At 48.1% G+C, this 23,957-nt stretch overlaps 1 protein-coding gene across 3 annotated transcripts; it reads left to right on the forward strand.

Annotated features, from left to right (window-relative positions):
- Nucleotides 1-1,651: 1,651 nt before the first annotated feature.
- On the forward strand, nucleotides 1,652-11,442 carry TMEM171 (transmembrane protein 171). 3 transcript variants are annotated; one of them, XM_045061960.1, is made up of 4 exons: nucleotides 1,652-1,835; nucleotides 4,806-5,522; nucleotides 9,289-9,430; nucleotides 11,159-11,442. In XM_045061960.1, exons 2-4 carry the CDS (start codon nucleotides 4,883-4,885, stop codon nucleotides 11,355-11,357), a joined length of 981 nt encoding a protein of 326 aa, XP_044917895.1. In that variant the 5' UTR covers nucleotides 1,652-1,835; nucleotides 4,806-4,882; the 3' UTR covers nucleotides 11,358-11,442. The 3 variants fall into 3 exon arrangements, with proteins under 3 accessions (XP_044917895.1, XP_003981120.1, XP_019690959.1); XM_003981071.5 differs by lacking the exon at nucleotides 1,652-1,835 and adding an exon at nucleotides 2,541-2,672; XM_019835400.3 differs by lacking the exon at nucleotides 1,652-1,835 and adding an exon at nucleotides 2,541-2,672 and having other exon boundaries at nucleotides 11,162-11,442.
- Nucleotides 11,443-23,957: the final 12,515 nt, after the last annotated feature.

The following is a 23,957-nucleotide window of genomic DNA, read 5'->3' on the forward strand; positions in this document are numbered from 1 at the left end:
TGCCATGTCTTCGCTGTCCAGATTCACTTCCTGAATGCAAGATCCATCCGTTTTTCATAGTTCATTCTGCACCTATTTTTCTAAGGAGTCTGTCTGGTCTTGTCTTTTTTCACTACCACACAAGCTGGAAAAGGCCACTTGGTTTTACACAGGCAGGAGGTGACCCAGCCTCTTTCCTGAAAGTAGGTCTGCTACGAAAACGAGCACCTTGGAGGCCGGTGGTCATGTCTTTCATACTTGAGTGCTGATCGGTTTCTAAGGATTTTAAGTTAGTCAAACAGGCTCCAAAAGACAAACAGTCCAAGCGGCAGATATATCCCAAGTGGAGGCTAATCTGATCGTCCTTGGTGCCAGTACATTCAAGTCCGTCATGTGTGGCCAGCCCGCAGTCATGTGGCACCGCGGGGGGGGGGGCAGCTGTGTCAACAGGGCCCTCGCAGGTCCGCACACGACGTGACCAGAGATTGAGTTTCAAATACAGGAGAAGGAAAGCATGAGCGGGGAAAGCAGATGGAAACCCCCTTGTACAAAAAAGAGCTGTGAGCAGGCCTGCATAGGGAGAGCACTTTCTGTATTCAGGGCCTGTGTTCTTAGAAAGCTCTGTGTCCACTGCTGTTGTGAAATCACCCCTGCCGGCTCTCTGCTTGTTAGCTAGGTGTACTTTGAGGCCTCTCTACCTTGGAAATATCCTGACACTTTGACCAGGATCCCCACCCGGGACACGGATTGCTGCAATGTCCTTGGGATACGGTGTCTATATTATGACACTGATAAAAAAAGCCATGTAATAAAAAGCCACATTCTGAGTTCATGGCACTGTGTGTCCTCTGGGTGACGGGTGTACCTAGGAGGAACAGCCAGAACATCTGGTTCAGGCCCCTGCTCCACACGAGCCAGCTGGGGAGGTCATTGTTTGCCCTTGGGTCTTGGTTTCCACAACTGAAAACGGACCGGTTTTTAGCCCCCCATCCTCTTTGGCTCCAGCCTTCTCTGCGGCGCTGGAGACATACTAAACAAGTGGAGGCTGCAGGTAGAGTGGGTAACGCAGGGCCTGGCACAGAACAAGGGGTGGTGGTGTCATCAGTATTATGCATTGCTGTGACAATCAGTGATGTTCAGTCAGGGCAGAGATTCTCAGAGGCCAAGGCACTCCGGCTGGGAGAAAGGCGACATCTGGCCACCGGGACAACTGTCCCCAGCAAGTCCCAACGCAGGAAGTGTCCAGTATGCCTCCCTCCCCAAGCCTCATGTCTCCGACCCAGGGGTCCCTCACTCAAAGCCCAGGGAAGCGCCCTTCCCGCTGCCTCCCTCTGTCCCCTGCTTCTCATGCCTTGAAATCAGCTAAGCAGAGTGAGACCTAGAGAACAACTTGCCGTATTAGATATGCAGAGTGCTCACACTTTAAAAAGCTTAAAGCAATTGGCATTAACTCCAGACTGGGTTTCAGGCAAAGGGGACAGGAAGTGGGGAGAAGCGATGGAGCTGGGGAAAGTCCCCAGGGCTCCCCTCTGTACTTGGGCCGAGCCTTTGATTCACCTTCCACAGCGCCCTGACCTCTGGTGTGGAAACTGGCGCGGTTGGGTCCCTGTCACGTGTCGTCGGGCAGGTTACAAATAGCATGGGGATTAGCAAACCCATCCCGAAAGGAAAGGACTGGTTCAAGGGCAGGGAAAGTTACCAGTTTAATTCCGGCCGACTATTAACAATCGAGAACCCGAAAGGGGGTTCTGTGGTAAGGCGGACTGAGCAGAAGCGTGAGGGCGGAAGGGACAGGGCTGACCTGCCCAAGGCCTGCTTCAGTACTGGAGCTAGGAGCTCCTGCCTGGATGGCTCAGGTATGGAGGACCCTTGTCTCACATTCTAATAGAGCGCAAGTTTCAGGAACCTGGTGTCTCCATAACCCTTTTCTGGTCGGGGAGCTCCCAGCGAGGGACTTGCTCCAGGGACCCACCCCCTTCAAGGTCTCCGGAGGGACAGGAGTGGCACACGCCGCTGGGTAGACTAGCCCTAGACGGCGTCGTGGCCGAAAGCGCGGCCTCAGGAACGCAGGGCCCCGTCCTGCCTGGGCCACCAGCACATCGGAGAGGGCAGCGGGCGAGTCCCCTTCCCGCGTCTCCACCCCTGCCCCAACTCTGGGCCCGGGACCCTGAAGGGAATCGGCTCCCTTCCTGCTGCCTGGATCTCGCAGCGCGCAGTTCGGACAGCCGGGAGGAGAACCTCAACTCGCCGCCCCCTACCTCCCACGGCTGTGGGCCAGCGAAGTGGCGGGGGTGCCCATTTTTCCTGGATTCCTTGCGCGCACGGTCACGGGCGTAGAAGCGGCCAGATCTGCCCGCCCCGGGCTCCAAGGCCGTCCCCCGTCCTCCACTGCCGCGCCGGGCGCGTCTCCGGCCCCGAAGGGCAGCACCCGGCGGCGGCCAGCTCCCGCCAGTCGGCCCTGCCCCGCCGCGCCCCCTCTGGCACCGCCTCCTTCTGTAAATACAGTGGCGGCCCGCCCTCCGCGCCCGGACGCGCAGGTGGGAGCGTGCGGTGCCGGCCGCCACAGGGAGGCCGCGCCCAGCCGGGTGCCCACGGCCAGCGCCGCCTTCCAGAGCGCGTTCCCCCAGGCCCGGGCCAGGCTCCCGGGACGCGCGCCCCGGCGCAGGCAGCGCGCACGCCCGACGAAGCTTCAGGTAAGCGGCTCGGGTCCCCGCGCTTCTCCGCACTCCCGCGCGGGGTCTGGCGCTGCGCTTTTGGGACCAAGTCTTGGGGCGAGATGCGGCGCCAGCGCCGGAGATCCCGAGCTAAACCCGCAAGGGTGGGAGCCACAGGCGGAACCGCTCGGGGCTGCTGTTGCGCTTCGGCTCCTTAAAACCCACGAAACTACTCCCTGTAAAAGACTTCTGGCTGCCCTTGCCTGGATCCCCAGATGCACCCGAGTTTTAGGCTGGGTGAGATGCCGATGATTTGGAAATGTCCTTTGAAAAATTGTGTTGGGGAGGTGGGTTCGGCTTTGGGGACATTAAACGTAGGTTGGCATTTAAAAAAAGGTTCACTCTTCTGTTAGTGTAAATGTCTTTGTGTCCGTTTGTGAGTGCATGTATACGAGACAGACTGACTACTCACACGCTCTTTTGGATGAGGGATCAATACATATGGCAGGTGTTTAGTCCACTAGTCCATGGAAAAGAGCTACAAGTCCAGTTTGAGGCTTCTATTTACTTTACTAGTATTTGGGAATTTGCCTGAAGTCATTTGAAGCCTTGTGACTCGCTTCAGAGTTGAAGGTACCAGAAATTCCTGATAGGACTTTGTAACAGAGAATCACCCTTATCACTGGAACCAGCAAAAGAGATTACATGATCTAGATTTCTTTTTCTTCAATTAGTGCAACCTTGTCTTTAAGTGTTTGTCTCAGCTTATTGCATCTTCATAAATATAGTTTGTCTAGGTCTAAAATGGAAACTTATTTCCCTCCAATATTTCCTTCTCGCCCCAACTTCCTTCTGGTTTCAGTGCACATTTTCCTGGAAAAGTACTTCCTAGTGTAAGACCAGCTATTTGCTTTCGTTACCTAAATTAGCTGACCCTCCTCGGGCCTCATTTGGACCTATCAAGATGGCCTTGGCTTTAGAGCCTCAATCTCAATCTCCTTCATATGATCATGGGTACAAATGGCACAAAGCATTTTAAGTTTTCTTTCCTTGAGCAAGTAAAAACGGTGTTCACGTTTAGGTTGCTTTTTCCGGTGCCTCAACTTGAAGGGTCCTGGTAAAATATTCCACTCATTAGAGTAAGAAGAGAGAACTAGACGGACGATCAAGTCAACGTAGTAAACGAGGCAACTTTTTCACAACGGCATAGGGTACCCTTCATATAGGATAATGTAAGCGCGAGGCTTGGTAATCTTGTGGAAGGTACTCTCCCACTTGGTTTCACTGACCTGCTTCTTCCAAAGTCAAGTCCTCTTGCTGTTTAGTGCTCTGTAACTGGTGGTTTTATTGCCTGCTTATTTTTAACTGAGCCTACACCTTTTTTGTGGAAGTGAGAGGCACTTTGGAGGAGGGTGAGTGAGAGGCCATCTGCACGCCTGGGAGGCAAGGCCTCGCCTGACCCGCTGTGCCACACACCCCTGGGTCATCCCAGCCCGGTCAGCCAGGCCGGCGCAGCCCCAGTGCCTGTTTGAGAACTCAAGGGACGAAGTTTGACACAGTTCACTTAAAATCCACCAAATCCACTCTGTTCCTGAACTGCCTTCCCATTCCATTGAAACTGCTGACCTTGGGCCTCCTGGAGATGTGACAGCCTTAGAAAAGGGCTGGGAATGGAAAGTTGCCACAGGTCTAAAACAGGAAATGGAAAGTTAGTTACTGAACGAAAATTTACCGACTTAGAAACGTTCGGAGCAGCTGTGATGAAACGTGGGATGTCTGTAAATCAGAAATAATCCCAGTAGTTCTTCCCTCACTCGCCACTGTTTTTTTCTTTTTTTGTTTTTGTTTTTGCCTGGGGAAGTGAGTTTGTAAGACTCATAACAGGAAAAGCCACGCCCAGTTACGTTTATTGTATGGGTTTTGTTTTTTTAAACATACTCTTAGGTGCATGGTCATTGCATTTCCTCTTCTTGAGTATCTTCATAAAATTACATATTCAAGAGTTTCTGAATGCCGGTGCTTCTGACTCATAAACCAGCTCATTGTTCCCCAGGGTATCCCTTGCATAAAGTTCTGTTCCTATGATTTCATCCTAGTGTGATTTCTGAAATGGCCAGGGCGGGTCAGGAACACCTGTGCCCACTTTAATTTGGTGTTTGGTTACATTTTCAGAGCTGTTGAAACCAACCAACCGCTGGAGGGAAGGAAATCCATTCTGCCTGGTTCTGGGGAAGGGGCCTCTTCTGGCCATGTCTCCTGTAGCTGCTGCTGAGCCAGATGGGGTCCAGCCAGACAGGAGTGTCAGCAAGGTCATTTTCTTCCTTTTTGTCTTTGGTGCCATCCTGTTGTGCGTGGGAGTCCTGCTCTCCATCTTTGGGTTCCAGACATGCCAATACAAAACCTTCCCAGACTGCAGCATGGTGCTGAAGGTCGCTGGGCCTGCCTGTGCCGCCGTTGGGCTCGGGGCTGTGATCCTGGCCCGCTCCCGGGCACGGCTTCAGCTCCGGGAGGGGCACCTGCGAGGCAGTCAGGCGGACCCCGACCGAGCCTTCCTCTGTGGAGAGAGCCGCCAGTTTGCCCAGTGCCTCATCTTTGGGTTTCTGTTCTTGACAAGCGGCATGCTCATCAGCATACTTGGCATCTGGGTCCCTGGATGTGGCTCCGACTGGGCACAGGAACCCCTGAATGAGACAGACACTGCCGACGTGGAGCCCCAGATCTGTGGATTCCTATCCCTGCAGATCATGGGACCCTTGATTGTACTCATGGGATTGTGTTTCTTTGTGGTTGCCCATGTTAAGAAGAGAAACAACTTGAATGTGGGCCAGGAGGCCTCTGAAGCTGAAGACAGACAGATCCAGAACACGGAGCCCGTCCAGGTCACTGTAGGTAGGTGGCTGTCATTCCTACGCATGCTCATAGCACAGTGGCTGTAGCATCAACTGGGCTGCCCTCGGGTCTGGCCCAGAGTCTCTCTTTTTTGTGTCTCTCTCTTACACACATGTGCACGCATACGCACGTGCACAGTCCTGCTGCTGTGTTAAGCCCTGGAAGAATCCTTGTACACCTCATCTCCTCCCAGCAATTCCTTATTATTTAGCAAAAGCACTGGGACATTAAGTTGTGACCTTGACTGAGGTCACAGAGCAAATTAAGAGGAAAGTGACAGAAACTGCTAAGGAGAGCCTGGGAACCTTCTGTCACGTTAGAGACCTGCCAAGTGACATGGCACTTTGTGCCGGCCATGCAGACTCTCATCCCTGGCTATCACTGGCTGGCTGTCCTTGGGAAGTCCTTAACCTCGTCTGGCCTTAGTTTACATATCTATAAAATGAGCCTTGCATTGCTGAGATTCCTTGCAGCACTAACATTCTAGGATCCTGTCTGTCCCAACATAGAAAACATCTTCTATGTTTTGAGGCAGCTTTCTGCAAGGTTTCCCACGTCGTTCTTCGTTTGCTGTCATTTGTGGCTTCAGGATGGAGGTGAAGTTTGGAAATAGTGGCACAGATGAAATTGAACTGTGATCGCACCTGTCACTTCTTTCCCCCCATGGAATGCCCAGCCAGGACTTCTGAGTCCTCTGGGTTCTGCAGAACAGATGGAGGAATAGCTCCCAGAGTCGCCCTCCTACAGAACATCAGTAGCTTTTGCCTCAGTTTCACACAACCAATGAAAAACCCCACTGCTGTTCAGTTTCGCCAATCGCTCTTTTCTTTTTTCAGTCTCCTGCTTTGGAAAGGGAAAAGCTCTCAAGCCGTAGCCTTGGCGTCTGCAAGGCTCGGCAAAGAGCATTATGGGACAGGAGCAGAGAAGGAGTGTGGTGCACGTTTCTCGTGTTCGAGGTGGGGGGGTTCTGGTGGAAGCAGAGGTATTCACAGCAGGGGGTGCCCTGGACTGCCAGCCTCGCATGGCACCGGCCTTGGAGAACAGGGCACGTGGGTTTACAGACGCATCTTTGAGCCATGGTTGAAGCTCCCGGCTTACTTATTTGTGTATTTATGTATTTATGGGGGCCACACCAGTATCAGTTATATATTAACAACAGCTAACACAGACGCAGGGTTCATCCTGGGACCAAATACCCATCCAAGTGTTCTTCAAGGACCTACTCTACCAAATTCTTTCACACTTACAACCACCCAATAAGGCAGCTACTCTTAGTATCTCCAAGTTAGAGATGAAGAAACTGAGGCACAGGGATCTCAAGTAACTTGCCGAGGGCACAGACCAGCAAGTGGCAGAGCCAGGATCCCAACCCAGGCAGGCGGCCACGCACACACCGTGGCCCCCGCATAGCACTGGTTTCGCCTAGGGTCCTGGGCAGCCGTTACATGGCTAAAGGGCTTACCCTATGTTGTAGATGTTCTCAGTCCTTTTGGGGAACACGGTGGGTCTAAGTAAACACACGCGTTTGGTATGCCCTTGGGGTTTACTATCGGGGGGATCTTTGGGGCTCAGCCTCCCTCCTGGTGGCTGGACTTGAGGGGCAGCAGAAAGCAGGGCTGCTGGTGCTGGGACACAGTGACTCCTGGGTGGTCTCATCCTGATGCTGGCTTTTCCGCCTAACCCTTTCAGTACCATCACCCCTGTGAAAGTCTGGCAGCCTAACTCCTTGTTTTTCTCTCCTTTGATATTATGGGATAGGGTTTAGGTTTTCCGCAGCCATGCCTTTTGGTGTAATTGCTAAGACTCCAGATAGACACTGTCTGTTGATGCTCAGTTCTGCCTTATGAAGGATTGGGGTGCTAAGAGGCAGTCCTTGGCCAAGTCCCAGAATTCAGCTGTTCCTGGAATGGAAGCCCCTCCTCCCCAGACACACGAGATATCCCCGTTGTGGGCACACTCAGTGCCGGGTCCTGGACATACAAGCAGGGCTATGAGCTAGGCCTCCCTTGAGGGATGTCTGCTGTCACCTCCCAGAAGACATCAGGTCCTGGGGGACACAGTGAAAGGGAAATCCAGGGGGGACGGGGCTGCTTTCAGGGAGAGCAGGTTGCAAGGGTGGGGAGGGCGGGGAGCCTCCCTTGCAGAAAGACAAGCAGAGGCTTGGACAAGCCCCAGAGACAGCTGGTGGCTTTGAGCACTTCCTTGTTTGCATTGGACAGGTGACCGGCCTGCTCTAGAGGCTTATTCCCGGGGCCTTTGTTCCACGCTGTGTAATTAAAGTGCACAGTCAGCTTTACTTCCTCTGACCTACCAAGACCTGCGAAAAAAACTACATGAGGATCCCAAGATAACCATTATATGTTATCAAGTTTAGCTTAGCGACGTACATTTCAAGCCCTAGGCGCCATGTGCTCGCGGAGGGAGAGAAAGACTTAACATATTTTTGGCAGGGCTAAGTCCGCTTCGGGGAAGCAGTCGAGGTAATACGGTGGAGAGTGGCCAGCCGGGAGTGTTTCGTCCGACACGTGGATCGGTGCCACTTGCTGGTGGCCTGGGCTTTAAGCACCTTCGCGGGTGTGTTAGAGCTGAGTCAGTCTGCTGTGTGACCAGCACACAAGAACCCAGCCCGGCTGCCCGTTCTCTGAGGCAGGTGCAGTTAGATGGCCTGCCGGTCACAGATGTGACAGCCCAGGCCCCCCAGGGCTGGTAACTGGCAAATGGCACCCTGGTAGCGGTAACGAACCTTGTCCTGACCTAGACGGTCGTCGGGTCTGCTGCCCGTACAAACCGCTTGCCTCCCTGTGGTGAATCAAAGTCCTCTCTCCTGCATGTTGCCTAAGCTGTCATTTGGTGCTGCCGGCTTATCAGAGGCTGCCCTCGGACCTCTATTTCGGCAGACCTCTGGTGCTGCCGCAGGGCCAGAATGATCTGGGCAACCCACATGGGATGTTCTGTATTGGATTGGGAGTACAAGGTAGAGTTCGCATCTGGTTTCCACTGTCTCCTCCCCCCAACACGGGATGTGTTCTGGAACGAACAGCAGCAACAGAAAGGCAGACACAAAAACCAAAACCGAAAACAGAAAAACAAGCTTAACTGGAGTGTGACTTTCTCTTGGAAAGCTTGGGTGAAAGGGTGAATAAAAGCTTGTAGAAGGGCGCGCAGCACAGCTTTGGCAGTTGAAAGAGCGGCTGTGGCCTAGCCTGTTGTCATTTGCTCAGAGGCTAACACCGCGTGTAAGGAACAAGGCGCCTCATCCAACAGCTCAGTGTCGATGACTCACAATTTCAAATTGAGAAGGAGTAAGCTTTTGCAGCAGGAGACAACCCCAGGAAGCGAACGCTCCACAGAAACGCTTTAGCTCTGACTTGCTAGGAAATAGTGGCCCACTGTTTGAAAAAAACTGTGGTAAACTATAGATCACATGAAATGTACCATTTTGAGCGTTTCTAAGTGCACAGAGGCATTACGTACATCCGCGGTGTTTGGAACCATAACCACTACCAAGTTCTAGAAGTTTTTCATCATCAAGAAGAAACTGTCCCCCGTTAAACATTCATTCCAATTCCCCCTTGTCCCAGCCCCTGGCTACGTCCACCCTAGGTCTCTGTGAATTTGATAGTCCCCCTTTTCAATTCTGGAGTCGGCATAGGTGTTCTGGCCTTTTACATACATGGGCCAAACGTAACAATAATTTATTTTGCTCTTGCTGATGTGCTTGCATTTCTTTCTCACCTGTTTTCAACGAAATACTGTCTTTCCTCAGGTGATGCCGTGATAATATTCCCACCTCCCCCACCACCTTACTTTCCTGAATCTTCAGCTTCTGCAGTAACCCGAAGTCCTGGGGCTCACGGTTTGCTTCCCAATGAAAATCCACCTTCGTATTACAGTATTTTTAACTATGGGTAAGACTTTGCGTTTGCACTTCAAGAGTAAGCATGTTTAACCTCCTCGGGTCTGTGGCTCAGCTCAGGCCAAATTAGTTTTAAGGCGGCGGTACAGGAATCAACGTTAGAGTGGGAGGATCTTTTCTGCTGACATTGTATCAGAATTATTGCCTTAATAGTAACGGTACCTTTCAGGAAACTGTAGGCAGCACATACGTGAAAAATTGTAAAAGTGGTTATGCCGGGTTAATATGAAGCCTTCTCCAGGTATCTTTATGAGTTCCTAGCATGGGTGAGCCTCCAAATGTTTAACAGTTCATCAGCCAGACTGAGCACTGGGACAGGGCTTGCGAGGCCCCCTATGTTAGGCTTTGCCGCTTTAGATCATGGGGAGATATGGGGGTCCCCTAGCGACCTCCAACAGGTACACAGGTTTTCAGTACCTCATGGAGGTACTTGGGTGACTGGCTAAAATCAGCTTGCACCCTGACCTGACCAAGTTTGGCTTCTCTTCTCAATATTCAGTTGTTCCCTGGGCCTCGGAACCTTCTCAGACTGAATGAAGAGAAATAGAAGATTCACACTCCCCTCCGCCATGCTCCCCATATGCCACAAATTAGGATGCATACCTGGGGTTAAACAACATAAATCTAGGTGTTTTTCCTTCCTGCAGAAGGATGCAGCTGAAGGTTTTAGAGACATGGCCATGGGATGCAAGTGGTGGTTGGTGCAGTTCATAATGGGGAAAGGCTGGAGGCGGCCAGACTGTCTGGGAGGCTGACTTTCATGGCCACCGGGATGTCTGGAAACCCCCACTGCTGGGGATGGGTGCTGCCTTACCTGGTCCTTCGTGTTTTAAGGCCCATGTTCTTGTTGTGCTTCAAACTGGGTGGTGAGCTGGAGATCCAACCAGAGATGGATATAGGAACCGTCCTGCAGGGGTGAAGGGGAGGTTACGTTCTGGGCATTTGTAGAATTCTGTTAGTGAATTTTTATATTCTTTACTCCAGTGATGAACCTCCCCAAGCCCTAAATAAATGTCTATTGACGTAAAAAACGACAACAACAACTCCTACTTGCTACTACCATGATTTCTGTGTGCCACAGTCTGGCTTTACTTGCATTACCTCATGTAATTCTCATAGGTAGGAGAGTAGGCACTCTGATCATCCCCATTTTACAGATGAGGATGCCGAGGCTTAGTGAGGTTAAATAACTTGCTCACGATCACACGGCTGGAAAGCGGCGGAGGGGAAATTCAGAGGCAGGTCTGCCTGGTAGAACTCACTCCAGTAACGACTATGCTTTCCTGCCTCCCTTCAAGTTTTTGGTTTGATTTAATTTTCTATTTGCCTCAGTCTGTCTGCCTTATGCTAGCTGTCCCGGAAGACAGAAACAGAGAAGAGTCAGGCAGAGAAGAGTAATAACCCTGTGTGTGTGTGTGTGTGTGTGTGTGTGTGTGTGTATACTCATTTTGGATGGCACCTATACGTTCCTACCTCGTGTCTTCTCAATGTCAAGGAAAACAAAACAGGGTGAAATTCTCTTAATGTTACAATCAGCTGTAAGGAAAGTAGGGAGTAGGGAATCGAGATATATCTATAAGAAATACAACATGGAAGAAATTACTCCTGAGACCCTTGCAAATGCTCCTAAAAGCTTATAATTAAACGTTTGAAAAGAACCTCATGTTTAATGTGTGTCACTATTCTCTCCTTCCTTTCTGTTCTCCTTCCTTCTTTTTAGTAGGACCCCAACTCCTGGGGGCCAAGGTGTGGGCTCTGAGAGAGATTGTGAGTCTATATACACCATTTCTGGGTCTCCTTCATCCGCCGGGATCTCGTACACTCCGCATCTCTCCTCTGAACTGCCTCCCAGATACGAAGAAAAAGAAATCGCGGCAACCACATCCTTATCCCCATCTTCTGAGCCTTCCCGACCGTGACTCCAGTTCAATTGTACATAAAATCAATCACTATTTTATATAATTTGTTTTGTAATAAAAAAAAAATACAGTGGCATCGGCTCTGTTCTGATTTCCCTGGCCTTTCAGTATCAACATCCATAGCGAACGTTCTGCACTAAGCGCTCTGGACCACGGGAGACGCAAAGTGCCCATAAGCTGATTCTCTCATTTAGAACTACTACATTCAAGCTGGCAGACGAAGAAACAAAGGTTCCAAGAGGCTAATTAAGTGACCCCGGGCCACACTGCTTCTCAGTGGTGAGGTTGGGTTTTGAACCCATCTAGCTGGGTTCTGAAGGCCAGCCTGTGGCTACCCTGTTTCTGTCAAAGGCTGACCGGAGGCAGCTGTTAATGTTTAGCCTGGCCCATTCTATTTCCAATGTTAACTGCTTCTGAAGCAGAGAAACTAGATGACTCTCCTAAGTTCTTTATTATTTCTTCCTCTTCTTGCCTTCCCTCTCCCTGTCTTCCTTCTTCCTCCTCCTCCTCTTCCTCTTTTCTTTCTTCCATTTTGCAAGAAGGTAATTAGGTCGTTTACACGGGGACAGTGACCAGCACCTTGATATCCTGAAGCCTCCTCATTGTGGAATGACACCGTCAGAAAAGAGATTTCTTGGGCTACTGTGGTAGCTAGATTCCCGTGGAAGGGCGTGCCTTTCGGTTACAACGTATTGGTGCTAGGCTGCCTGGACCACTGGCTTTTATTCTTATAAGGCTACTGATGAACAACAGCTTTTGTACTGTTGGGTGCGAAGGTAAGTATTTCATTCTAGGTATAAACCAGAAATCACCACTAAGTATTAGCAGTTCTACCCGGGAGAAAGTGACTTTTGGAACATAAAAATCTGTGGTAACAGCACTGTTGTGACAATGAAATCACACAAAAACGTGAACTTTTTAAGCCTTTACACAAGCCTAACCCCCATAAAAAATCCATATTACCCATGGGGCGCCTGGGTGGCGCAGTCGGTTAAGCGTCCGACTTCAGCCAGGTCACGATCTCGCGGTCCATGAGTTCGAGCCCCGCGTCGGGCTCTGTGCTGACGGCTCAGAGCCTGGAGCCTGTTTCAGATTCTGTGTCTCCCTCTCTCTCTGCCCCTCCCCTGTTCATGCTCTGTCTCCCTCTGTCTCAAAAATAAATAAAAGTTAAAAAAAAAACATAAAAAAAATCCATATTACCCAGCAGTTACGTGCCTGAAAGCAGAATTTAAGGGCGTTAATGCTCCAGTAGTTTAACCGAAGTCATGACTGATTCCGTGGGAATTGCCACCACCATAAATCATGGGTACCAGCAACGATCTATTTTTGAATTGGACGTTTATTGAACTACTCTTAAAATTCCGTGTGTTTTTTTTTCCTGGAAGGTTAATTATTCACATTTTAAAATTAGAGCCAAGGGTAGATTATAACCACTTCCTTCTGCTGTTATTTGTTTAAAACGATTAAGCTGAAATTTCTAGGTAGACTTCATACTGAACACGTATGAGTTCTCCTTATATCCAAGACCTTTTAGTGGCTCAAAGCTGGGGTTTGTAACTGGGTATTTTCCCTTTCTATGCTAATATAATTGAAATGCAGTTAGAAATTCTTGGGTGTAAGTCTGACCTTCTAGTTAGGAAGTCTCTTCTACCTCTGTTGTTCTCGGCAGCATTGAGGAAGGTGGAGAATGAAGAAGACAGAGTATTGAGACAGGTCCCCGGGGTGAAGATGTTTATTGAAGGACTGACGTCACAGTGGAGCTGGGGCTAATCATTGAGTCACGGAAGATACATCCTTTGCCTATCCAGGTTCTGGCAAAGGGTGACAGCTTCTGAAAAGCCACCTAGTGGACTGTTACTTGTTTCGTTTTTTCCTGCGTATGTATCAACATTGTTTTAAATCGAGGTAAAATTCACATAACACGAAACGAACCATTTTTCAGGTGAACAGTTCGGTGGCATTTAGTACATTTACCCGTTGCATAGTCACCTCCTCTATCTCACTCCAAAATATTTTTATTACCCCAAAAGGAACCCCACGCAACAGTCACTCCTCGTTGCCTCCCTCCTCCCCAGCCCCCGGCAACCACCGATCTGCTTCTGTCTTGGTAGAGTTACCTTTTCTAGGTATTTCATGATATTTTTCAGATTCATCCACATCATCGTCCGTATCAGTACGAGCATCTATTGGAGTGCCTGTGTGAATTCTTTTGGTCACATACCTAGGAACGGAATTGCTGGACCATGCTGACTTAAATGAAAACCTTTTCGCACAGAGGCTAGACCTTTTCTGTTCCCACCAGCAATGTGTGCGAGTTCCAATTCTTCCACGTCCTCACCCACGCTTGTTATTTTTTGTTATTATTATCACCATCATCATCATCGCCACCCTGGTTAGTATGAAATGGTAACCCCATTCCGGTTTTCCTTTGAATTTCTCCAGTGACCGATAACATGGAACATCTTCCCAAGGGTGCCACTTGTTTTTGAATACCAAAACGTTATCATCAGTGGCACAGAAAATCTCACTCCTGATCTCCCTCCTGTGGTGGCGGGAGGTGTGAAAGCCACCTTCTGGCAAACAGTGACGGGGTCTGCAAGTTCAGGTGGGACGATCCACACAAGGCACACGGTTTCCACGCTGCCTCCATGCCATGAAAACCTCTTCTTGTGGATTCTTCATCTTCTCCCGGGGTCAGTTAAGTGGACTAACCCCTACTAAAGCAAATTTTGAACTAGGTAAGGTCCCTTTGCTATTTCTTCACTTTACAGACTAAGGAGGAATGCAGCAGGCAGGCCATGGGAAGCAGCTTTTCAGAGGATGAGAGCTGAGGGGGGAGCAAGGATGTGCTCATCCAATTTATACCCGAGAGGCGGCAGTGGGGTGGGGCGAGGCCCCTGGGACAGGTGTCCTGTGACTGTGTCATGTGACTGTTGGCCTTCTGATTTGGTTGCTGGGCAGAGGACTATCGCCATGTGGGTGGTCGATATCCCCTGAAGGGGGAATATCATTCCAGGGCAGGTCATAGTAAAGGAATGGATCTAGAGATAGGAAGGGAACCTTGGAAGGTGGCCTTAGGCAGGCAGAAGAGACACGGTAGTCTGGCGGGATCTATGAGGGTCCACATGGATAAGAACCCCTATAACTATTGAAAAGGTTAATGGCCGGGTTCCATTCCAGACTGGGCCAATAAATCCAAATCTCCAGGGGAGTAACATCTATCATCTCAGGATCTGCAAAACACTGCCAATGGGGACCACAGAAACTGCAGACGCAATACCTAGTGGGCCAGATTATCTGGGATTATGAGCCCCTGTGACTTCTACGCCTTCCAGAGAGGCCTGTTGACTGAGCCCGTCCCCGTGCTGAGGGTCCTAAAAGGGAAGGATGTGGGTTTACCATCAGCCCCCCAGTGTTGACGGGGGCTGCACACGGTCTCCCTAGCCCAGCCTTCTAGGCAGCCCAGCCAGTGATTCGGGAGACAACCCCGAGGGTGTGGGGAGATGACGTCAGAGGCCCTCGCTTCTTTCATGTAGGGAGACTTCCGGGAGTTCCAGACTGGGGGACCTTGGACTCATTTATTAGGGAAGGCATGGGTTTATCTTTGCTTCTTCGTGATGGATGAAGTCAGGACTGCTGGGTGCCTACAACTGCAAGCATCAACGATGTCTGTCAAGATGAGGCAGAGTGGAGGTAAAAGGTAGCCAGATTGAAATGGAAAACGCTCGACAACGTCCAAGTGGGAAATAGTAGGAGAACAGTAGGAGTCTTGCTGCCTCGAGGGGCCTCCCGGCCTCTGATGGGTCAGTTACGAGAGCTCCCCGGGCAGTGTGGTAGGCTGGGCTCTGCCCTGCTGCCACGCTGGACATGGGACACCCTGATCCTCCAGCCTCTGCTGTAGGAACTTCTCCAAAGAAGAGACGAGCTGGGAAGCATGCTGTGGGGGTGGTGGGCGGGCCGGAGGGGTGAAATGTCCTCTGACTGTTGGTGGGGAACCATGCATGGTCAGTCTGCTTCATGCCACGCGCGCTCCTGGGATCTTGCATAGCTTGGATTCCTGGAGCATCATGCATGCTGCCACCAGCCTGAGGGCCACAACAAGAACAGAGCGGGAGGCTTGCCTGCAGCTTTCCCTAGTAGGAAATGCTTGGCGGGGATGGGGGAGATTCCAGCTGGGTGAAGCATGTGACTGCTTGGAAAGGATATCTGTCCCCCACCTCACTCAGGAGAGTGCCCCTGCCCCGCCAGGGCTGAGATGGGGTCAGTGATTTAACCACTCTGGCTGCTTTCTGGAGGCTGCTTGGGCCTGAAGGGGCCAGAAGTTCGGCAGGGTGAGCTGGCGGTAGATGAGCCACCACTGCTGTTGTGTGCCAAACCACTCAGACGACACTTATTTAAAGGCCATGAGGCACTAACGTGCCTCCAAGATTCTCTTCTCAGGCTCTGGAACTTTCCTCCTCCCTCCTGGTGCTCAGGCAGTAAAGTTGCTAGGAAGGAGCCTCCCCACCGGCAGCTCTCTCCTGGGGACCTGCAGGGTTGGGGCAGAAGCCCGGGTGTGACAGGTGCTAGGCCAGGCCAAGCTGCTTCCCTCCTGTGTCTGCTCCCTGCTACCCTGTGAGCAGTAACAGGTTATCTCAGGTCCCGCTGGTGCAGGCTGGCAGAGCCTGATGTCCTTCACGACGCCTGTGCCCTTTATGGCTGTGCACCTTTGCTAAAGGGACCTTGATGCCCAGTTATATGTGGCCATCGGCTGGTCACTGCTCTGTTCCCGCCCTGGCCCATTTCAGGGGGTGCCCTTCAGCCCCAGAAGGGAACTAGAATCGCAGTCCAGCTCCTAGAAGTGTCTCCTCTTTCCATAGTAGATTCCTGGCTTTGGGATTCTTTCTCCATTTGAATTGTCATTCAGTATTACTACTAATGAAACTAATGAATAAACTAAAAGATTTTTGAAGTTTTTTAAATCCTTAAAATAGATTTCGCTAAGCACAAATGTGAATTTAGAGCAGTACATTGGAAGTCAAATAATTATTTTTCTTTGTATCACTAATTTGATATACAATTTGGGTCACTAATCTCCATTGACATTTAGGGTTAGTTGTTTTTTTTTTTAACTTTATTATATTTGAGAGACAGAGACAGTGCATGAGCAGGGGAGGGGCAGAGAGAGAGGGAAACACAAAATCTGAAGCAGGCTCCAAGCTGTGAACTGTCAGCACAGAGCCCTATGCAGGGCTCAAACTCACGAACCGTGAGATCATGACCTGAGCCAGAGTCGGACACCTTAACCAACCGAGCCACCCAGGTGCGCCCAGTTTTATTTTTTAATTCAGTTTCTGAACACGTAAAGCATATACTGTATTAAGAGGTGTGCATCGAAAAGTCTTGGTTGTATCCTTTTTCTCACCTACCCTTTTCCATCAACCCCATCTAGGTCATTATTCCTTCCGTTAGTTTCAGTTGTCTCCTTCCAGTGTTTTTTTTATTTTTATTTTTATTTTTTAACGTTTATTTATTTTTGAGACAGGGAGAGACAGCATGAATGGGGAAGGGTCAGAGAGAGAGGGAGACACAGAATCTGAAGCAGGTTCCAGGCTCTCAGCTGTCAGCACAGAGCCTGATGCAGGGCTCGAACTCACGGACCGCGAGATCATGACCTGAGCCGAAGTCGGATGCTTAACCGACTGAGCCACCCAGGCGCCCCTCCAGTGTTTTTTTTTGTTGTTGTTGATATATATTTTGCAATACATATTTATATATAATACATATTTTATATATGAATACTAATACATATTGCAAAATATGTACCAATATATACGGTATAAAATACTATAGCATGTGGTTTACGATATGCTAATTTTATAGACGTGTATATATATGTACACACAACACACACACACAAACATACGCTGCTCTGCATCTTGCTTTTTTCATCTAACAAGGTCTCCTGACAATGACTCCATACGTAGGGATCTTTCTCCTTTTTTGGTACAGCTACATGGCCCCCTCGTGTGTGAATGCACTGTAGTTTATTCAACCATTCCTCTAACTATGGACATTTAGATCGTTTCTAATCTTCTAATGTTAGAGATAATATCACAGTGAATGACCTTGTGCTTACAGTGCTTGTGACCAGAGAAGGTATGTCTTCAGTGCCAGCCTCGAGGAATGGTGCCATTCTCAACAGTCAATGCGTAGGTCATTGTGTTAGATGCTGCCACATTTTCCTCCACGAGGAAATGTGTGCCATTTTATACTCTGATCGGCAACATACACAGGCACCTATCTCGTGACCACTTCAACACCGGAATGTGTTACCCAAATCCAACTTTTGGATTTGGGCCCATCTGAAAGGTGAGAGATCCTATTTCAGGGCAGTTCTAATTTACATTTCCTTGTGAGTGGAATTGGGAATTTTTTCAAATATCAAGAGCTTTTTGAATCTTCTTTTCGGTGAACTTTTTCCGTACGTTGCCCATTGTTTCCTGGGTTCTAGCCTAACTGAAAAAAAATTTTTTAACTCAAATCTTGGTTGATTCGAGCAAAGTCACTTTTCATTCTTACCTTCCACAGAGATGTCAGATACAAACTCCATCAACAAGGAGTCATCATTAGGACTGTCCTCTGCTGCCTCATTCCCAAACTCACTCTAATCCAAAAAGTACTGGTGATCACTTACATTTTAACCTGTTCTCGTAGTTCCTGTTGAGTTGACTGGGGTAATTTGGCACCAAAGCATCGTTTCATTATTTTTCAAAATCATGGCCAATCAGTTGATTCTGTTGGAACATGGTGTTAATGAAATAAAGGCGCTGGTTCTGATACCCATATGTGCCGTCGGCTCTACATTTAGAAAAGCTGTTCCCCTGCCAGGAGTGGGGCTGCCCAGCTGCCTTCCATTCAGACAGAAGTCTCAAAAGAACACTCTGTGGGTAAGGAAGGGGCAATGGCGTCATCTCCAAACATAGTCCCCCCCGGGGGAGTGGATGCCCCAATTCCTGCTTCTCTGGAAGCTCGGTGTAGGTTTCTGCCTGGGAATTTCACTGTGAGGTCAGCAGCCAGTTGAGACGACACATGCGTCAAACGGGACAGCACGCACAACCCTGCATGGTGTTGTTTTCAAGCTGGCTGTCTCAACTCGAGAGGCACATGGGGCTCCCTCAGCAGCAGTCCAGAACTGTGCGCAAAGCCCCTGTAATACTTACAGCCTCTCCTGAGGTTGCAGTCAAGATGTCAGCTGGGGTCACAGGCCTCTGGCATGACTTGACAGGGGCTGACGAGCCCAATTCTGAGATGGTCTCTCGTAGGGCTGATGCTGGCTGTTGTCAGGAGGCCTCAGTTCCTCTCCACGGGGACAGCCACAGGGCCGCTGGAGTGTCTTTGCAATGTGATGCCTGCCTTCCCTCAGAGCAAGAGATTTCAGAGAAAGCCAGGAGGAAGCTTCAGTGCTTTTCAGGATCTCGTCTTGACTCCAAATGTCCTCATGTCTGCCCCATTCTGTCTGTGAGAAGCAAGTCACTGGGGCCGGCCCACACTCAAGGAGAGAGGAATTAACTCCACCTTTTCAAGGGAGGTGTCTCAGAGAATTTGTGGACATATTTTTAAATCGCCACTGTCCCTGAGGCCAAGAGCCTTCTTCTCCCATACCTAAAGGGCTGCTTGACCCCTGGGCTGTAAGGCGTGCCTGCCTTTCTGGTAAGTCCTGGGAAATGCAGCCACCTCCCAGGTGGATGGCTCCCCACCCCTTAGGAAGGGACTTTCATCACATCTACTTGCCTTTGACCTATTTTTAACAATGGAACTGGTTAAAAATGCAGGTTGGACCTCACCAAGAGATTCTTTCTATTTCACTGAGTCTGAGGGGCTGGTGAATTTTTACAGCTACTTCCGATCAAGCAAGCCCTTTGGCCCTGGCCCAGAAAGACAGAGTGAGGCATTGGCTTTTCAGCACTGTGGTTTCTGTCACCCAACAGTCCTGTCCTGCCCCACCCCACTGAGGGCAGGCTGGACCACCTCACTGGGCCTTTCAGGGCACTCAGAGATGCACATGGCAAAGGGTGAGCCCACGACGGATCCCCGATGGATAGAGGATGAATGGGTGAGCGGAGGAATTCATCAGTCATCAAAGCACCGTTGTACTGATTTTGACAATGCTTTTTTAGAAGTTAATCTTCCCAATATTACCTAAGACAAATTCTTGCCAAAACACATTTACCCTTTCATGAAGCTTCTTGACCTAATTATTAACAATTTATTTAAAACACACACACACACACACACACACACACACACACACACACACACAGGGGATGAAGAATGTGTCACACAATACCTTGAGAAAATAACTACATGCACCCAGAATTGGGGGAATTCAATAGGATGACTGGCTTGGACACTTGAAAGAGTCTATGTCATGGAGGGAAAAACAGGCCAAGGTCCTGTTCTAGATCAAAGGCTGCCAAACTATGACCCACAGGTCAGCGGTCTATTTTTGTAAATAAAATTTTATTGGAACGCTGTCATGCTTATTAGCTTACGTAGTGTGTGTGGCTGCTTTTGTGCTAGTGACACAGTTGAGTGATTGCAACAGAAACAGTGTGGCCTACAAACCTGCAGTGTTTACTCTCCTGCCCTTTCAGAAAAAGTTAGCTGACCCCTGTTCTAAATTAAGAGACCAGTGACTCTTCTACTCCAACCAATGACAGAGTAAGTAGTCCTGGCTAGCCACTCTGTCACACACAATTAGAGCAGCAGATGAGACATATTAAATAATTATTCTCAGACGTGAAATAATTGGCAGCACAGGGCTGGGCTTTCTGAGAGAAAGGAAACAAACAAAGTGAGTCTACAGTCACCCAGGCTTTCTACCAGAGGCATTTGCATTTCCCAACCCAGAGAGGGGGACACACACAGAATACAGAGTTCTCACGGAGCTGACGAGACAGATCATTGGAGAGTGGGGAGGCTGAGGCAGCTGGAATTTCCACCGGTGAATATTTTTTGAGGAAGAAACTAACCAAAGAAGGGGTTTCAGGCCACGGGATCCTCTCTGAGTCTTTGGCTAAATACCAGGTCGTGCATGTGTCTGGGGGAGACAGCACCAGCCTGGCCAAAAAACCACCATCCAGGAAAGAAAGGGTACCGTGGACCCGTAAACATAACAACTCCTGGAGCTCACACAGAGTTGGGAGATGATTGAGTTTTGACCAGCCAGAGGGGAAAGGCCTCCCGGAACACCAAGGACTTTGAGTAGACTATCAAAAAGGCCACACTTCAGGTTTAGGACTAATTAGCTACTCTAGATCTATCTCAACGAAGCTTAAAAGTAAGTCTTCTGGGTGCCTGGGTGGCTCAGTCGGTTGAGCATCTGACTTGAGCCCAGGTCGTGATCTCACAGTGTTTGAGCCCCGCGTTGGGCTCTGTGCTGACAGCTCAGAGCCTGGAACCTGCTTTGGATTCTGTATCTCCCTCTATCTCTACCCCTCCTCTGCTTGCGGTCTGTCTCTGTCTGTCTCTCAAAAACTAAAGTAAAAAATTAAAAAAAAAAAAAAAGTAGGTCTTCAAAGAATCAAGTTAATCCCTGTATAAATTAACTATCCGTGAAAACAAAACTTAACCGTATTTAAAGAGGACAACAAGGATAGATACCTTTGACTCTTTATTCCAAGTTTACCAAGAACTTTAATCATGAATGGATTTTTTGAGTTTTGTAAAATGATTTTTTCTGAATCCTTTTCCTTTTCTGTAATAAACTTTTTAGTCAATGACTGAATATCTCCCACCTAAGATCAGAAACAAGGAAGGAAGTTTTCTTTCACCATTTCTAGTGAACGTTCTGCTGTGGTCCTAGCCAGTGCAAACAGGCAAGGGAAGAAAGAGCCCACACATTGGAAAGGAAGAAGTAAAACATGGTTGTGAACATAGAAAACCCTCAGAATTTCACAGAAAAGCTACGAAAACCAAAAAGTGAATCTAGTAAGGATGGAAAACACAAGGTCAATATACAGTAAGCAACTGTATGTCTGTATTTCAGCACAAACAAGTGGGAAATGAAGTATTATTTACAATGTCAAAAAATGTTTCAGATAAATTTATATATAAATGTATATATGTGTACACACACACATAGTGTACTGAAAACAACAAAACACTGTTGAAATTGAACAAGCTCTAAATGAATGGACAGATTTTCCATGTTCAGAGATTCAAAGAATCAATGTTGGCAAAATGTCAGTTTTCTCCAGTGATTTTATAGATTCAAAGTAAATCCACTTACAATCTCAACAGGCATTTAAAAAAATAAAAACCAGGAAGCTTATTATAAAATGTATATGAAAATGTAAAGGACCAGAAGATTTAAAATAATTCTGGAAAAGAACACATGTGGAAGGCTTACACGTTGATTTCAAGAGCTATTATAACACCTTGGTAATTGTTGTGATATTGGCATGGGATAGACCATGGCTTAGAGTCCAGAAGTAGATCCATAGATCTATGGTCAACTTAGTTTACATGTTATTTTTCTTCTTTTTGAGAGAGAGAGAGAGAGAGAGAGAGATAACCTGAGTGGGGGAGAGGAACAGAGGGAGGGATGGGGGGAGAGAGAGAGAGAGAGAGAGACAGAGAGACAGAGAGACAGAGAGAGAGAGAGAGAGAGAGAGAGAGAGAGAGAGAGAGAGAGAGAGGGAGAATCCCAAGCAGGCTCCATGCTTAGCACGGATCCTGATGTGGGACTCAATCCCATGACCCTTGGAGTATGACCAGAGCTGAAGCCAAGAGTGGGATGCTCAACAGACTACGCCACCCAGGTGTCCCCTATTTAAGGTAATCCAATGGGAAAAATATATTCTTTTCAACAAATGGTGCTAGAATATATGGAAATGGTGCTAGAAGATATGGATATATGTATGAAAAAAATCCTAACTCCTGTCTTACACTATATATAAAAATTAAATGGATTACAGGGCTACATGTAAAAGCTAAAACTACAATATTTCTAGAAAAAACAAAGAAGAAAATCGTTCTAATCTTGGGGTAGGCAAGGATTTCATAGACAGGATATAAACAAAGTACCAATCTTAAAAGAAAATATTGATAAATTGGACTTTATCAAAAATAAAAACTTCTCCTCAAAACACACCATTAAGAAAATGAAAAGCCCAAGTCATTGGAGGAAAATATTAATCACACATAAAACTGGGGCATTTATGGGGCAATAATGCATACAACTGAGCCTGGGTGGCTCAGTCTGTTGAGTGTCTGATTCTTGATCATGCCTCAGGTTATGATCCCATAGTTGTGAGATCAAGCCCTGCAGTGGGCACCATGCTGAGTATGGAGCTGGCTTGAGATTCTGTCTTAGTCTCTGCCCCTCTCCCTAGCTTGCACTCCCACTCTCTCAAACAAACAAACAAACAAACAAACAAATAATAATGAATAAACCTGGAAAAAATGCATAGGCGCACATCAGTAACAAATAACCCAAGTTTTAAAGGGCAAATATTTTAACAGACAGTTGACCTTTGAACAACATGGGGGCTGAGACGCCATCCCCCGTGTGGTCAAAAATCTGTGTATAGCATTTGACTCCCCCAAAACTTAACTACGATAGCTTATTGTTGTTGACCCGAAGCTTTAACCCATAACATCAACAGCCAATTAACACATATTTTGTATGTTATATGTATTATGTACTGTATTCTTCTAATACAGTAAGCTAGAGAAAAGAAAATGTTAGGAAAATCGTACGGAAGAGAAAATGCATTTACTATATTGTAAGAAATCTGCATAGATGTGGACCTGCCCACTTCAAGCCCATGTTGTTCAAGGGTCAGCTGTACTATATATATGAGCGATAGACACATGAGAAGATGTCCAGCTTCCCTAGTGATCTGAGACATACAAATTAAACCGTGCTGATGTTTAAAAAAAAAAATTAAAGAAAAAAAAAAGGGGGCGCCTGGGTGGCTCAGTCGGTTGAGCGTCCGACTTCAGCTCAGGTCATGATCTTGCAGTCCGTGAGTTCGAGCCCTGTGTCAGGCTCTGGGCTGACAGCTCAGAGCCTGGAGCCTGCTTCGGATTCTGTGTCTCCCTCTCTCTGCCCCTTCCCCACTCATGCTCTGTCTCTCTCACTCTCACAAATAAATAAATGTTAAAAAAAAAATTTTAAACCACCCTGAGATCACTACACACCCAATAAAATGCCAAAAAGCAAAAGATAATATTAAGCACTGGTGAGGATGTAGAGAAACTAGAAGTCTCATATGTTCCCAGTAAGAGCGTAAAATGTTGAAACACTTTGGGAAACACTTCAGCAGTTTCTTATAAAGTTAAACGTTCATTAACTACATGATCCAGCAATTCTACCTCTAGATTTTTACCCAAGAGAAATGAAGACATAGGTCCACAAAAAGACTCCTACATGAATGTTCATAGTAGCTAATCATAATAGCTTAAAACTGAAAATAATCCAGATGTTCATCAATGGGTGGATGGATAAACAAACAGGTAATATTCATATAATGGAATATTACTCTGCAACAACAAGGTACAAACTACTCATATACCCAACAATATGGTGGATTTCAAAAATATTATGCTGAG

This window comes from Felis catus, chromosome A1 (assembly GCF_018350175.1).
Source record: "Felis catus isolate Fca126 chromosome A1, F.catus_Fca126_mat1.0, whole genome shotgun sequence".
Taxonomy (NCBI): Eukaryota; Metazoa; Chordata; class Mammalia; order Carnivora; family Felidae; genus Felis; species Felis catus.